General features: G+C 50.7%; 3 protein-coding genes across 9 annotated transcripts in view; 2 read left to right on the top strand and 1 right to left on the bottom strand.

Moving 5' to 3' along the window:
• Positions 1-1,262, top strand: part of trmt13 (tRNA methyltransferase 13 homolog) — a gene marked incomplete at its 5' end in the record, with an annotated part of 6,307 nt that extends 5,045 nt beyond the window's left edge. Inside the window, one exon of the mRNA XM_080506357.1 lies at positions 968-1,262. Within this exon, the coding sequence (XP_080362483.1) occupies positions 968-1,145 (178 nt within the window). The 3' untranslated portion in view covers positions 1,146-1,262. The remainder of the gene's footprint in view (positions 1-967) is intronic.
• Positions 1,263-1,525: 263 nt separating this feature from the next.
• On the bottom strand, positions 1,526-5,758 carry lrrc39 (leucine rich repeat containing 39). 7 transcript variants are annotated; one of them, XM_080505864.1, is made up of 8 exons: positions 5,362-5,758; positions 4,276-4,420; positions 4,095-4,209; positions 3,876-4,032; positions 3,604-3,740; positions 2,600-2,745; positions 2,350-2,502; positions 1,526-2,274 (listed from the first exon to the last, which is right to left on the bottom strand). In XM_080505864.1, the coding sequence occupies exons 1-8, from the start codon at positions 5,447-5,449 to the stop codon at positions 2,079-2,081; spliced, it is 1,137 nt and encodes a 378-aa protein (XP_080361990.1). In that variant the 5' UTR covers positions 5,450-5,758; the 3' UTR covers positions 1,526-2,078. The 7 variants fall into 7 exon arrangements, with proteins under 7 accessions (XP_080361990.1, XP_080361991.1, XP_080361992.1 ...); XM_080505865.1 differs by having other exon boundaries at positions 5,374-5,758; XM_080505866.1 differs by having other exon boundaries at positions 5,386-5,758.
• Positions 5,759-9,480: 3,722 nt separating this feature from the next.
• On the top strand, positions 9,481-13,146 carry misp (mitotic spindle positioning). The gene is made up of 4 exons (XM_080506485.1): positions 9,481-10,911; positions 11,260-11,450; positions 11,571-11,609; positions 11,748-13,146. Exons 1-4 carry the CDS (start codon positions 9,549-9,551, stop codon positions 11,853-11,855), a joined length of 1,701 nt encoding a protein of 566 aa, XP_080362611.1. The 5' UTR covers positions 9,481-9,548; the 3' UTR covers positions 11,856-13,146.
• Positions 13,147-13,818: the final 672 nt, after the last annotated feature.

The raw sequence follows: 13,818 nt of genomic DNA, 5'->3' as shown, positions 1-13,818 counted from the left end.
ACGACGTTGCGCAATAACTCAACTCAACTTTATTTATAAAGCGCTTTAAGTGCTGTACATTCAAATAAAAATATAAGAGGCAACATAAAAACAATAAAAAAAAGTTAAAGCAATAAAAACAATCAGATGGTAAAACAATAAACAAAACATAAAAAGTTAAAACAATAAAAAACGAAGGCACTAAAACCCGAGCAGAGTCTCGCTGAGACAAAGAATAAAAATGGGTTTTAAGACGAGTCGTTATTGCGCAACGTCGTTACTCAATAACGTCGTTACTCAATAACGACGTTGCGCAATAACGACGTTGCGCAATAACGACGTTACGCAATAACGACGTTGCGCAATAACGACGTTGCGCAATAACGACGTTGCGCAATAACGACGTTGCGCAATAACGACGTTGCGCAATAACGACGTTGCGCAATAACGACGTTACGCAATAACGACGTTACGCAATGACGGCGTTGCGCAATAACGGCTTTACGCAATAACGTTGCTCAATAACGACGTTACGCAATGACGGCGTTGCGCAATAACGGCTTTACGCAATAACGTTGCTCAATAACGACGTTACGCAATAACGACGTTACGCAATGACGTTGCTCAATAACGACGTTACGCAATAACGACGTTACGCAATGACGGCGTTGCGCAATAACGGCTTTACGCAATAACGACGTTGCGCAATAACGATGTTACGCAATAACGACGTTACTCGATAACGACGTTACTCGATAACGACGTTGCTCAATAACGACGTTACGCAATAACGACGTTATGCAGAACTCCCATGATGCTCTGGGCTCATTTCCTGACTCTTTCTTGAAGCTTCTTTCCGCCTCCGTTTCCACGGAGACCAAAATGTAGCATCCTTTGCCGTGTTTCCCGACGCCAGGCGAACTTGTCGGGTGTTCCGGAAGGTCACGGAAGGTCATGGAAGGTCACGGAAGCCGTTGTTGTGCTGCAGGTTCCGGTCCGCGGCGGAGCGCCAGGACCTGGGCCGGCTCTGCAAGCGGCTGATCGACGCGGGCCGCCGGGACTACCTAGCCTCCAGGGGCTTCCGCTGCCGGCTAGCGCGCTACGTGGAACCACAGGTCACGCTGGAGAACGTCCTGCTCACCGCCGTCCCAACGCCGTCCGGCTAGACCACTTCCTGTCCGGCTGGACCACTTCCTGTCCGGCTAGACCACTTCCTGTCCGGCAGGACCACTTCCTGTCCGGACCCATCGGTTTCAAGTTCTTTTGATATTCCAGACTTTTTATTTTTATCAACTCATTAAAAGTCTTACGAGACGTAAAAAAAAGGTCGTAGCGTCTTTCTTCATTGTAGCGCCATCATGAGGTTATGACATCATTACTACGACTGGGTCCCAGTCTAGACCTGGTCTGGGTCCTGGGCCAGGTCTGGTCTGGGTCCCAGTCTAGACCTGGTCTGGTCCTGGTTCAGGTCTAGACCACCTCAGTAAAGACTCAAGTCTCACAGTTCACAAACTATTTATTTAAATGTTTTTAGCTTCTTTCTCAGGACCCGGATCTGTTCTGGGTCCTGGTCTCAGGACCTGGATCTGCTCTGGGTCCCGGTCTCAGGACCTGGATCTGCTCTGGGTCCCGGTCTCGGGACCTGGATCTGCTCTGGGTCCCGGTCTCGGGACCTGGATCTGCTCTGGGTCCCGGTCTCGGGACCTGGATCTGCTCTGGGTCCCGGTCTCGGGACCTGGATCTGCTCTGGGTCCCGGTCTCGGGACCTGGATCTGCTCTGGGTCCCGGTCTCAGGACCTGGATCTGCTCTGGGTCCCGGTCTCAGGACCTGGATCTGCTCTGGGTCCCGGTCTCAGGACCTGGATCTGCTCTGGGTCCCGGTCTCAGGACCTGGATCTGCTCTGGGTCCCGGTCTCAGGACCTGGATCTGCTCTGGGTCCCGGTCTCAGGACCTGGAACTGCTCTGGGTCCCGGTCTCAGGACCTGGATCTGCTCTGGGTCCCGGTCTCAGGACCTGGATCTGCTCTGGGTCCTGGTCTTGGGACCTGGATCTGCTCTGGGTCCTGGTCTCAGGACCTGGATCTGCTCTGGGTCCTGGTCTAATTGTCGAGGACAATGCGGTCCCTTTTCCGGGCCTCCTGGATGTAGGCTCGCATGAAGTCCAGACCGAACTCCTCCTGGTCATCCTGGTCTGCTGGGTCCTCCTGGTCCTCCTGGTCCTCCTCGGTCCTGGACCTGGACTTGGGTGCCAGGTCCAGCTCCAGGGCCAGGGGGTTGTCTCGGAAGTTGACAAACCTGAACCCAGAACGGCAAAGTCAAACCAGGACCCACCCCTTGACTAGCCATGGACCCCCTTCATTGTGGACCTACCGGAGCTGGGTCATGTCCTCCATCAGGGCCGGGATGTCCCGGATCTGGTTCTGGCAGAGGACCAGGGTGTCCAGGTTCTTCATCTGGCCGATGGAAGCAGGAAGTCCCTCCAGCTGGTTCCGCTGGACCCACAAGGCATGCAGGTTCTCCATCCTGAGGGGGGGGGGGGGGGGGGGGGGGGCGCAGGAAGACCGGGTCCCGGTGGGTTCTAGGTTTCAAACAGGGACGTGGACTCACTTGGTCTAGATACCTATGCAGGTCCTCTGGAAGCTGGATCAGACTGTTGCCCCCCATGTCGAGCCACTGGAGGGCTGGAAGATCCACGACGCAGTCCGGGACGGTCCGGAACCCGTTCATGGACAAGTCCAGGTACTGGAGCCGGGTCAGGGTCCTCATCTGGACCAGATGGGACCGTTAAACCACATCTAGTTCCTACTTCCTGGTTCCTACTTCCTGGTTCTTACGTCCTGGTTCTTACTTCCTGGTTCCTACTTCCTGGTTCCTACTTCCTGGTTCTTACTTCCTGGTTCTTACTTCCTGGTTCCTACTTCCTGGTTCTTACGTCCTGGTTCTTACTTCCTGGTTCCTACTTCCTGGTTCCTACTTCCTGGTTCTTACTTCCTGGTTCCTACTTCCTGGTTCTTACGTCCTGGTTCTTACTTCCTGGTTCCTACTTCCTGGTTCTTACTTCCTGGTTCTTACTTCCTGGTTCCTACTTCCTGGTTCTTACTTCCTGGTTCCTACTTCCTGGTTCCTACTTCCTGGTTCTTACTTCCTGGTTCTTACTTCCTGGTTCTTATGTCCTGGTTCTTATGTCCTGGTTCTTACTTCCTGGTTCTTGCTTCCTGGTTCTTACTACCTGGTTCTTACTACCTGGTTCTTACTTCCTGGTTCTTACTACCTGGTTCTTACTACCTGGTTCCTACTTCCTGGTTCTTACTACCTGGTTCTTACTACCTGGTTCCTACTTCCTGGTTCTTACTACCTGGTTCTTACTACCTGGTTCCTACTTCCTGGTTCTGACTACCTGGTTCTTACTTCCTGGTTCTTACTTCCTGGTTCTTACTACCTGGTTCTTACTTCCTGGTTCTTACGTCCTGGTTCTTACTTCCTGGTTCTTACGTCCTGGTTCTTACTTCCTGGTTCTTACTTCCTGGTTCCTACTTCCTGGTTCTTACTTCCTGGTTCCTACCCACTTCCTATCCTCCCTCTCCTTCCTGGGTTCTGGTCTACTTGCTCCTTCCTGGTTCCAACCTGGTCTGGCAGCTGGTCCAGGCCCTTGTTTGCAGCGAGGTCCAGTCTCTCCAGACTCTCCAGACCAGCGATCTGTTCTGGGACCTTCTGGATCCGGTTGAAGCCAAGGAGCAGTTCTTGGAGCCGGGTCAGGGTCCCTGCAGGACCAGGACCAGACATTCAGGACCACAAACCAGAACCTTTTTCATACTGAACGTGGCTAAAGGCTAAAGGCTAATGGCTATTGGCTAATGGCTAACACACACACACACACACACACACACACGAGGTACCGATCTGGTCTGGGATCTGGGTCAGTCCGTTCCGGGTCAGGTCCAGGACCAGCAGGTTCTGGAAGTTACAGATGAATTCTGGGATCTGGACCAGACCGGCTTTGTGGATCCGGATCTCCTGGACCTGGACCAGCTGAACCAGACACCCGGGTAGGGTCTAGAGGAGAGAGACCAAGTTATGTTCTGGTTCTGGTTCTGGTTCTGGATCAGGTCTGGTACCTTCCAGTCCTCCTGCTGGATCCTCAGGACCAGACGCCCCTCTTCAGTTTGGATCTTCTCCCGGAGCCGGGCCAGGACCAGCCGGTCCTCCCAGACCTGGACCCCGCAGAGACCACTAGAACCACAACACAGTGTGTGTGTGTGCGTGTGTGTGTGTGTGTGTGTGTGTGTGAGGCCTCACCTTCTAGCTCCGCCCCTCGGCCTCCTGCTCTTCTTTAGCTCCTCCTCCTTCCCCCGGATCAAAGATTCCCAGTGAGCCCTCACCGAGGCCACGCCCACCATGGTGACGTCACGGCGCGCGGGGCCACGCCCACTCCAGCAACGTCCTGTGATTGGCCAGAAAACATCAACAAACAATAACCTGCTGTCGGAGGACGGTGGTGAACCTGAGGAGGGTTGCTGGTTCGACTCCCGCCCGGGAAATCCTTTACTACCAGTGGAGACGGGTGAGCCGCCGTCTCACCTCCTGTCTCACCTCCTGTCTCACCCGTCGTCTCACCTGCCGTCTCACCTCCTGTCTCACCTCCTGTCTCACCCGTCGTCTCACCTTCTGTCTCACCCGTCGTCTCACCTGCCGTCTCACCTCCTGTCTCACCTCCTGTCTCACCTCCTGTCTCACCCATCGTCTCACCTCCTGTCTCACCTCCTGTCTCACCCGTCGTCTCACCTGCCGTCTCACCTCCTGTCTCACCCATCGTCTCACCTCCTGTCTCACCCATCGTCTCACCCATCGTCTCACCTCCTGTCTCACCCGTCGTCTCACCTCCTGTCTCACCCATCGTCTCACCCATTGTCTCACCTCCTGTCTCACCCGTCGTCTCACCTGCCGTCTCACCTCCTGTCTCACCTCCTGTCTCACCTCCTGTCTCACCTCCTGTCTCACCCGTCGTCTCACCCGTCGTCTCACCTCCTGTCCCACCTCCTGTCTCACCCGCCGTCTCACCTCCTGTCTCACCTCCTGTCTCACCTGTCGTCTCACCTCCTGTCTCACCCGTCGTCTCACCTCCTGTCTCACTCGTCGTCTCACCTCCTGTCTCACCTCCTGTCTCACCCGTCGTCTCACCCGTCGTCTCACCTCCTGTCCCACCTCCTGTCTCACCTGCCATCTCACCTCCTGCCTCACCTCCTGTCTCACCCGCCGTCTCACCTCCTGTCTCACCTCCTGTCTCACCTGTCGTCTCACCTCCTGTCTCACCCGCCGTCTCACCCGCCGTCTCACCTGCTGTCTCACCTCCTGTCTCACCTGTCGTCTCACCTGTCGTCTCACCTGCTGTCTCACCTCCTGTCTCACCTCCTGTCTCACCCGTCGTCTCCTGTGTTTCCTGAGGCAGTCTGGTTGTATCGACGGTCAACATGCCACCAAAATCACAACCAGAGACGATAGCGGAGGACGGAGACGTCCAGCTCCACCAGGTGGACGAGCAGAGACGATAGCGGAGGACGGAGACGTCCAGCTCCACCAGGAGGACGAGCAGAGACGATAGCGGAGGACGGAGACGTCCAGCTCCACCAGGAGGACGAGCAGAGACGATAGCGGAGGACGGAGACGTCCAGCTCCACCAGGTGGACGAGCAGAGACGATAGCGGAGGACGGAGACGTCCAGCTCCACCAGGTGGACGAGTTACTCCAACAGCATATTTACTGCACTGCTGCTGCAGCTTCGTCCTCCATGTTGATACTTTGGAATCTGGTTTATTTATAAACACAAGGTCACGTGACCTGGAGTGTAGATCTATAATGGTAGAAAGACACACACACACACACACACACACAAATAGTGAGGTCAAGGCCTCAGAATATTGACTATAGTAGAAAAAGAGACACAAAAACTTCTAAAAACGATGAAAATAGAAGCTGAAAAACACAAGAAAAAGATGCAACGACATAAAAATGATGCATGAATTACCCCAAAAGTACAAAAAGGACAGAAAACAACAAGAAAAGTAAACAAGGAAGACAGAATAAAACCAAAAGACGCCAAATGACTGAACGACAACTGATATTAAACCATGAAAACATTGTCTGATATTAGACGGTAGACCAACGAGTGTTACTTTATTATTTATTATTTAACATTGTTTCAAAAATATTGTTTTTGTAGTTTAACATGTTTAGACTTTTAAAAAACCATTTAGTTTTCTTTTAAATTAAATGAAGGAATTTCTTCCCATATAAACTAGTGGGGGGGCGGGGCCTGGGTGGTGAGGGGCGGGGCCTGGGTGGTGAGGGGAGGGGCTGTAGTTCCAGTGGGCGGGGCCTGTGGTGGGGCTCCCAGTGATGACCTTTGCCCCTGAGTTCCCGTCTCACTGACAGTCGACCAGACGAGAGGTAAGAACCACAACAAACCTCATTCACTTTTAACTGTCCTAAGAGCTAGCGGTTAGCGGTTAGCGGTTAGTGATTAGCGGTTAGCAGTTAGTGGTTAGCGGTTAGCATGGACAACTTAGATGATTAAGTTGTTGGTGAAGATTGGTGAACTGTCATTGGTTCACGTCGTGTTGAGAGAGGCTAACAGGCTAACAGGCTAACAGGCTAAAAGTTCAGTGTGTGTGTGTGTGTGTGTGTGTGTGTGTGTGTGTGTGTGTGTGTGTGTGTGTGCGTGCGATAAGAGGTGTGCCGTGCACAAGCGCACTGCTGTTCACTGCTGATAATCTAACATGCACGCACGCACACACACACACACACACACACACCCACACACACACACACACACACACACACACACACACACACACACACACACACACCCTCTCTGTCTCTGGCCTTCTTCATGAAAACTGTCAACAATCCAGATTAAACCAAATCATTTAAATTATGCAATTATGATCCAGATTATAACGTCGTGATCCAAATGAAACCATAAGAACCAGATTATTCCTTTATAATCCAGAATAAACCAATATAATACCGATTGTCTTTATTAATGTATATTAAATCATTATAATACAGATTTAATCCCGATTAATATCATCCAGGTTAAACTAACATAATCCGGATTAAACCAATATAATGCAGAATAAATCCAGATTAATGTGGACGTTAATGTATGTTAATGCACTATAATCCAGATTAGATCCTGGTTACTCTATATCAAAATGTTTTAATCCAGATTAATTCCAGATTAATAAATGATAAACCATTATATCCTGACTGAATTCAGATAAATCCATTACAATCTAAACCCAGATTAATTGAGTTTAAACTGGATTAAAACGCATGTCTGTAAACGTGATTAAATCCAGATTAAAGTTCGTGTCTGTGCGTCTCCGGGATTTGAACCTTGGACCTCCATCGTTTCATAAAAGCTGAATCAGCACATCAATCATTGGTTCGCATGAAACAGCTGAGCGGCCGTAACCATGGCAACAACCACGGCCTTTGACCTGTCTCCCAGAGTCCTCCATGGACAAACCCTGATCCACTGGGTCCGTCCCAACAGTCCCTCCTGTCTCCTCACCTGTCCACTTCACTTTAACCCAGTGAGGTCGACAGACTAACTCCTCTAGGAAGCCTCCTAACACCTTTCCTTAACTCCTTTAGGAAGCCTCCTAACACCTTTCCTTAACTCCTCTAGGAAGCCTCCTAACACCTTTCCTAACTCCTTCAGGAAGCCTCCCAACACCTTTCCTAACTCCTTCAGGAAGCCTCCTAACATCTTTCCTTAACTCCTCTATGAAGCCTCCTAACACCTTTCCTAACTCCTTCAGGAAGCCTCCTAACACCCTTCCTAACTCCTCTATGAAGCCTCCTAACACCTTTCCTAACTCCTCTATGAAGCCTCCTATCATCTTTCCTAACTCCTTCAGGAAGCCTCCTAACACCTTTCCTAACTCCTCTATGAAGCCTCCTAACATCTTTCCTAACTCCTCTATGAAGCCTCCTAACACCCTTCCTAACTCCTCTATGAAGCCTCCTAACACCTTTCCTAACTCCTCTATGAAGCCTCCTATCATCTTTCCTAACTCCTTCAGGAAGCCTCCTAACACCTTTCCTAACTCCTCTATGAAGCTTCCTAACATCTTTCCTAACTCCTCTATGAAGCCTCCTAACACCTTTCCTAACTCCTTCAGGAAGCCTCCTAACACCTTTCCTAACTCCTTCAGGAAGCCTCCTAACTCCTCTATGAAGCCTCCTAACACCCTTCCTAACTCCTCTATGAAGCCTCCTAACACCTTTCCTAACTCCTCTATGAAGCCTCCTATCATCTTTCCTAACTCCTTCAGGAAGCCTCCTAACACCTTTCCTAACTCCTCTATGAAGCCTCCTAACACCCTTCCTAACTCCTCTATGAAGCCTCCTAACACCTTTCCTAACTCCTCTATGAAGCCTCCTATCATCTTTCCTAACTCCTTCAGGAAGCCTCTTAACACCTTTCCTAACTCCTCTATGAAGCCTCCTAACATCTTTCCTTAACTCCTCTATGAAGCCTCCTAACACCTTTCCTTAACTCCTTTAGGAAGCCTCCTAACACCTTTCCTTAACTCCTCTAGGAAGCCTCCTAACACCTTTCCTAACTCCTTCAGGAAGCCTCCTAACACCTTTCCTCAACTCCTTTAGGAAGCCTCCTAACACCTTTCCTTAACTCCTCTAGGAAGCCTCCTAACACCTTTCCTAACTCCTTCAGGAAGCCTCCCAACACCTTTCCTAACTCCTTCAGGAAGCCTCCTAACATCTTTCCTTAACTCCTCTATGAAGCCTCCTAACACCTTTCCTAACTCCTTCAGGAAGCTTCCTAACACCTTTCCTAACTCCTTCAGGAAGCCTCCTAACTCCTCTATGAAGCCTCCTAACACCCTTCCTAACTCCTCTATGAAGCCTCCTAACACCTTTCCTAACTCCTCTATGAAGCCTCCTATCATCTTTCCTAACTCCTTCAGGAAGCCTCCTAACACCTTTCCTAACTCCTTCAGGAAGCCTCTTAACACCTTTCCTAACTCCTCTATGAAGCCTCCTAACATCTTTCCTTAACTCCTCTATGAAGCCTCCTAACACCTTTCCTAACTCCTTCAGGAAGCCTCCTAACACCTTTCCTAACTCCTCTATAAAGCCTCCTAACACCTTTCCTAACTCCTCTATGAAGCCTCCTAACATCTTTCCTAACTCCTCTATGAAGCCTCCTAACATCTTTCCTAACTCCTTCAGGAAGCCTCCTAACACCTTTCCTAACTCCTTCAGGAAGCCTCCTAACATCTTTCCTTAACTCCTCTATGAAGCCTCCTAGCACCTTTCCTAACTCCTTCATGAAGCCTCCTATCACCTTTCCTAACTCCTTCATGAAGCCTCCTAACTCCTTTCCTTACTTCGTCACACCAGTACTTACGTGACGAGGCGATGGTCCCGCCCTTTGGTTTCCATGGCAACACTGTCTCCTGTCTTTCAGAGGCTCCTTCCGGGTCGACAGTCAGGATTTTTGCAGCTCCGACCAGAAGCTCCGCCCCCTCCCCCCTGCAGACATGGACAGCGCCCCCCGGCGGTGGGTTCTAAAGCCGCTGTCGCCGCTGCTGCAACCCTCCGACCTGCGCACCATCGCCGGTCCAGGCCCCGCCCCCTCCCCCGCCGGGGACGCCTTCCACGACGTCGTCCGGGCGCGGCAGGCCGGCCTGCTGTCGGACGACGAGTGGAGTCCCGCTAACGGTGCCGCTAGCAGTCACGCTAACGGTGCCGCTAGCAGTTCCGCTAGCAGTTCCGCTAGCAGTCCCGCCAGCAGCACCGGGTCACAGTCCGGGTTCTACTCCTTCGTGGACGACCCGGCGAGTCCCGAGGCGGAGCTCAACCAGGCCTGGATGGCGTCGCCGCGGCGACAGGTGCGGCTGTCCACCCTGCGGCAGCAGGACGGGTTCCGGGTCCAGAGCTACGGCGGCGGCCGGACGCCCGGGAGCCTCTTCCTCGCCGACGACGACTCGCGGTACCGGGCCGACTCGGTCCTCCGCCCCGTCGGCGAGGACGAAGAGAAGCGGCTCCGCGAAGAGATCATCCGGAACCAGGCGCCGAAGAAGACCGCCACGAGTCCCCTACCGGATCTGGATCTGAGCTGGTCCATGACCCCCGGTCCGGTCGGGTCCAGTTGGGAACCAGAACTGCCACCGCCGCCGCCGGCCGCCGCCGTCGTCAACGACGACCAGATCGACTTCCACACGGCTCGGCAACAGTTCCTGGAGATGGAGCAGGACTGCCTCGTGGGACTCCTCAGTCCTCTGAAGTCCCCCAGGACCCTGGCACCAAGTAGGGCTCTGAGAACCAATCCGGATTCTGGTCCGAGAACCAATCCGGATTCTGGTCCAGAACGACTGATTGACGCCGGAACCAAGATGGCCGCCGGAGCGGACGAGACCCCGATCGAGAGGGAGATCCGCCTGGTCCAGGAGCGCGAGGAGACCCTGCGGAGGTCCCGGGGGATCAGGACCAGCGACGGCCGGGTGGAGATGGTCCAGATCCACACCAAGCGGTCTTCGCTGGCCCCGCTCAGAAACCTTGTCTCTGAAGGGTCCTGGTTCGAGTCCGAGGTCCCCCTGTCTCCATGCTGTCCTCACAGACACCCCGAAGAGCCAGACCAGGGCCGAGACCAGGTCCGGGAACAGGGCCGGGACCAGGGCCTGGACCAGGCCTGGTATGCCAGGCAGATTCAGGAAGTTCCCCCGCCGGGACCCGGGTCCTGGAGGGGGGCCCTGCAGTCCCGGAGGCCGGGTTCGGGCCCAGACTTTGTGGAGAAAGAGGTGGAGGAGGTTCTGCGGCGCGAGCGGGAGCTGCAGGACCAGCGGCGGTCCAGAGGGGGGAGCCGGATCCAGCAGGTCCTCTGGCAGGTCCGGCAGAAACCAGGTGGGTTGAGGCTCCGCCTCCAGGACCAGCGGCTACGTGGAGGCGGGTCCAGGTTTCCTTCGTGAAGGATTTCCTGTGCACAACAGAAACACGTCGTCGTTTCGGAAATTTCACATTAAAAGTTGAAGACGTGTAATTTTTCAATTTTCATTTTCAAAAAGTTTCACGTAAAAAGTGAAAACGCATCGATTTGGTTTTAACGTTTTCATTAAAAGTGAACGTCTTTGTTGTGCAAACGAGCCTGTGATGTAACTATAATGTAACTATAATGTAACTATAATGTAACTATAATGTAACTATGATGTAACTATAATGTAACTGTAATGTAACTATGATGTACATTTGCAGACGCACTCTGCCCCGCCTCCACCTCCTCCACCTCCTTCTCCTCCTCCTCCTCCTCCTCCTCCTCTTCCTCCTCTTCCTCCTCCTCTTCCTCGGCAGTCCGTCTCTCTCGGCCGGCGGTTCGCGGTCTGAGTGAGACTCTGATGAAAGACTTTGAAGAACAAAGAGCGAAAATCCTGCTGGAGGAGACCTCGGTGAGTGTGTGTGTGTGTGTGTGTGTGTGTGTATGTGTGTGTGTGTGTGTGTGTGTGTGTGTGTGTGTGTGTGTGTGTGTGTGTGTGTCTCCGCTTCCTGAACTCTCTCTTTGTCTCCAGTACGCAGGAATCCACCTGGTGGACAACATCAACAACGAGGTCGGCATTAGCATTAATGCGCCGTTAGCATTAACAAAGCTGTTGTCATTTGTGGCCATATTGCCAACATTGGTAGCATCGATGGCGCTGTTAGCATTAGCATTAGCAACTTAACGTGTGATTTCGTTTGGTTTTGAGGTTGTGGAGTCGACGCGAGTGACGCGACATAAAAACCAGCGAGCGCTGCGATGGGAGGCCGGGGAGTTCAACGTCCGGGACCAAGACGACGACACGCCTGGCAGCTGACGCCCGACTCCTGAAACCTGGCTCCCGAAACCTGACTCCTGAAACCCGGCACCCGAAACCTGACTCCTAAAACCCAACGTCTGAAACCTGACTCCTGAAACCCGGCACCCGAAACCTGACTCCCGAAATCCGACTCCCGAAACCCGACGTCTGAAATCCGACTCCCGAAACCCGACACCCGACTCCTGAAACCTGACGCCTGAAACCTGACACCCGAAACCCAATGTCTGAAATCCGACACCCAAAACCCGACACCCAAAACCCGACTCCTGAAACCCGACATCTGAAATCCGACACCCGAAACCCGACTCCTGAAACCCAATGTCTGAAGTCCGACTCCCGAAACCCGACACCTGAAACTCGACACCCAAAACCCGACTCCTGAAACCCAATGTCTGAAATCCGACTCCCGAAACCCGACTCCTGAAACCCGACACCCGATGTCTGAAATCCGACTCCCGAAACCCGACGTCTGAAATTCGAAACCCGACTCCTGAAACCCGATGTCTGAAATCCGACACCTGAAACCCGACACCTGATCCAGCCCACAAGTCTGAGGCACCATTTCCATGACAACCATTCAAGCTAAAATGCCTTGTTTTTTAAATTGCGTCATTTTTGTGTTTGTGTTTCCAAAAGGTTTCACATCGACACTGAAACATTTTATACAAAAAAAAAAAAAAAAAAAAAAGCCGAAAGTGAAAATGTGTCATTTTTCTCTTTTTGTTTTCAAAACGTCTTGCGAGTGCAGGATGTTTTTCTTATTGGTTTCTGGAAACTTTTGCATTTATACGGCATTTTCCACAAAAGCGTGTTAATTGAATTGAATTTTTTTATCCAAAAGTTTCCTGTAATGAATGTGTGTAACACGCAATAGAAAAAAAAGCAAAAATTATGTATTTTCGTTTCTGAAATGTTTTCCAAAATGTTAACGTGAAAACACATAATTTTTGCCTTTTTGTTTTCAACAACGTTTGCGTGTACACGACAATGTTGTGAAAACGCATCATTTTTGCATTTTTAGTTGAGAAAGTTTTCACACCATCACAGGACATTTTTTTTAAAAGTTTTATTTAAAAGGAAAATGTGAACATCACAAGCAAACCCACAGTCAGAGTGAATATTTTGTGTTTCAAACAAACATGAAAACACTGACAACATCTATGAAAAAGAAATATGAGAAAGAAAGCACAAATCTGTCTCGTCACTAGTAATTTAGAATTCTGTTAATTGCTGTAATAATATTTTGTAATATTAACAACAAAAAATGTATAAAATAAAGATAAAGAGATAAACCAACAAACAAAAAAAGGAAATAAACAAATCTCCCCACTGTTCGCCCCGCCTCCTCTGTTTGACTTCAAAAATCTGATTTAAGTTGTAAAATAATCAAATGCCTTTGAAAACCCCACATCAAACAATAAAAAACCCATTAAATTCTTCAAATTCCCTGTAAAACAAGAAAAGCCTTTGAAAGGACATACATTGACCACATAATTGCTCTTTTTTACATCTTAATTATACCCCTAGGTTATAAATCAATTGGTTTTGTCATAAGCTACATCCTTTAGCTGGCGCTGTCTCCTGGAGATGACGTCGCAGTGCGACGCCATCTTGGATGGGTCACCCTGCGCCTCCAGTGCGGTCCTTTCTACTGAGGATGGGTTCGTCCGCCTGTAAGAATCCTCACTCCCGAATTATCATATATAATAAATATGATCTTTAATGCTGAGACACACACACACAAATAGTTTTTACTCAGTAAAACAGTCAGGTTTTTTTTTGTTTGCCAGTTGATAGTAGGCTCACAATCCACTGGTATGTAGGTGTGTGTGTGTGTGAGTGTGTGTGTGTCTATTTATAACATGTAAGAATTGTACGTGTGATTGTGTCTAAAAAGAGTTAAACAAAACAAGGCAGAGATTTTAATCAGAGCAGATTCGTGATGCTCACAGCTTCATGC

The sequence above is a fragment of the Blennius ocellaris genome (assembly GCF_963422515.1).
Source record: "Blennius ocellaris genome assembly, chromosome: 12".
Classification (NCBI taxonomy): Eukaryota; Metazoa; Chordata; class Actinopteri; order Blenniiformes; family Blenniidae; genus Blennius; species Blennius ocellaris.
The sequence above is the reverse complement of the archived record's forward strand: the minus strand, read 5'-3'. Positions and strand labels throughout refer to the sequence as shown.

Bases quoted from the DNA above. Each gene is read 5' to 3' on its own strand.
- lrrc39 (XM_080505864.1), bottom strand. From the start codon at position 5,449: ATGTTGACCGTCGATACAACCAGACTGCCTCAGGAAACACAGGAGACG. The intron at 2,746-3,603 runs GTTGGAACCAGG...CATCTGGTCCAG, and splicing joins TGGACCAGCTGCCAGACCAG to ATGAGGACCCTGACCCGGCT. The intron at 2,503-2,599 runs GTATCTAGACCA...CCCCCCCCTCAG, and splicing joins CTTCCAGAGGACCTGCATAG to GATGGAGAACCTGCATGCCT.
- misp (XM_080506485.1), top strand. From the start codon at position 9,549: ATGGACAGCGCCCCCCGGCGGTGGGTTCTAAAGCCGCTGTCGCCGCTG. The intron at 10,912-11,259 runs GTGGGTTGAGGC...GTACATTTGCAG, and splicing joins GCAGGTCCGGCAGAAACCAG to ACGCACTCTGCCCCGCCTCC. The intron at 11,610-11,747 runs GTCGGCATTAGC...TTTGGTTTTGAG, and splicing joins TGGACAACATCAACAACGAG to GTTGTGGAGTCGACGCGAGT.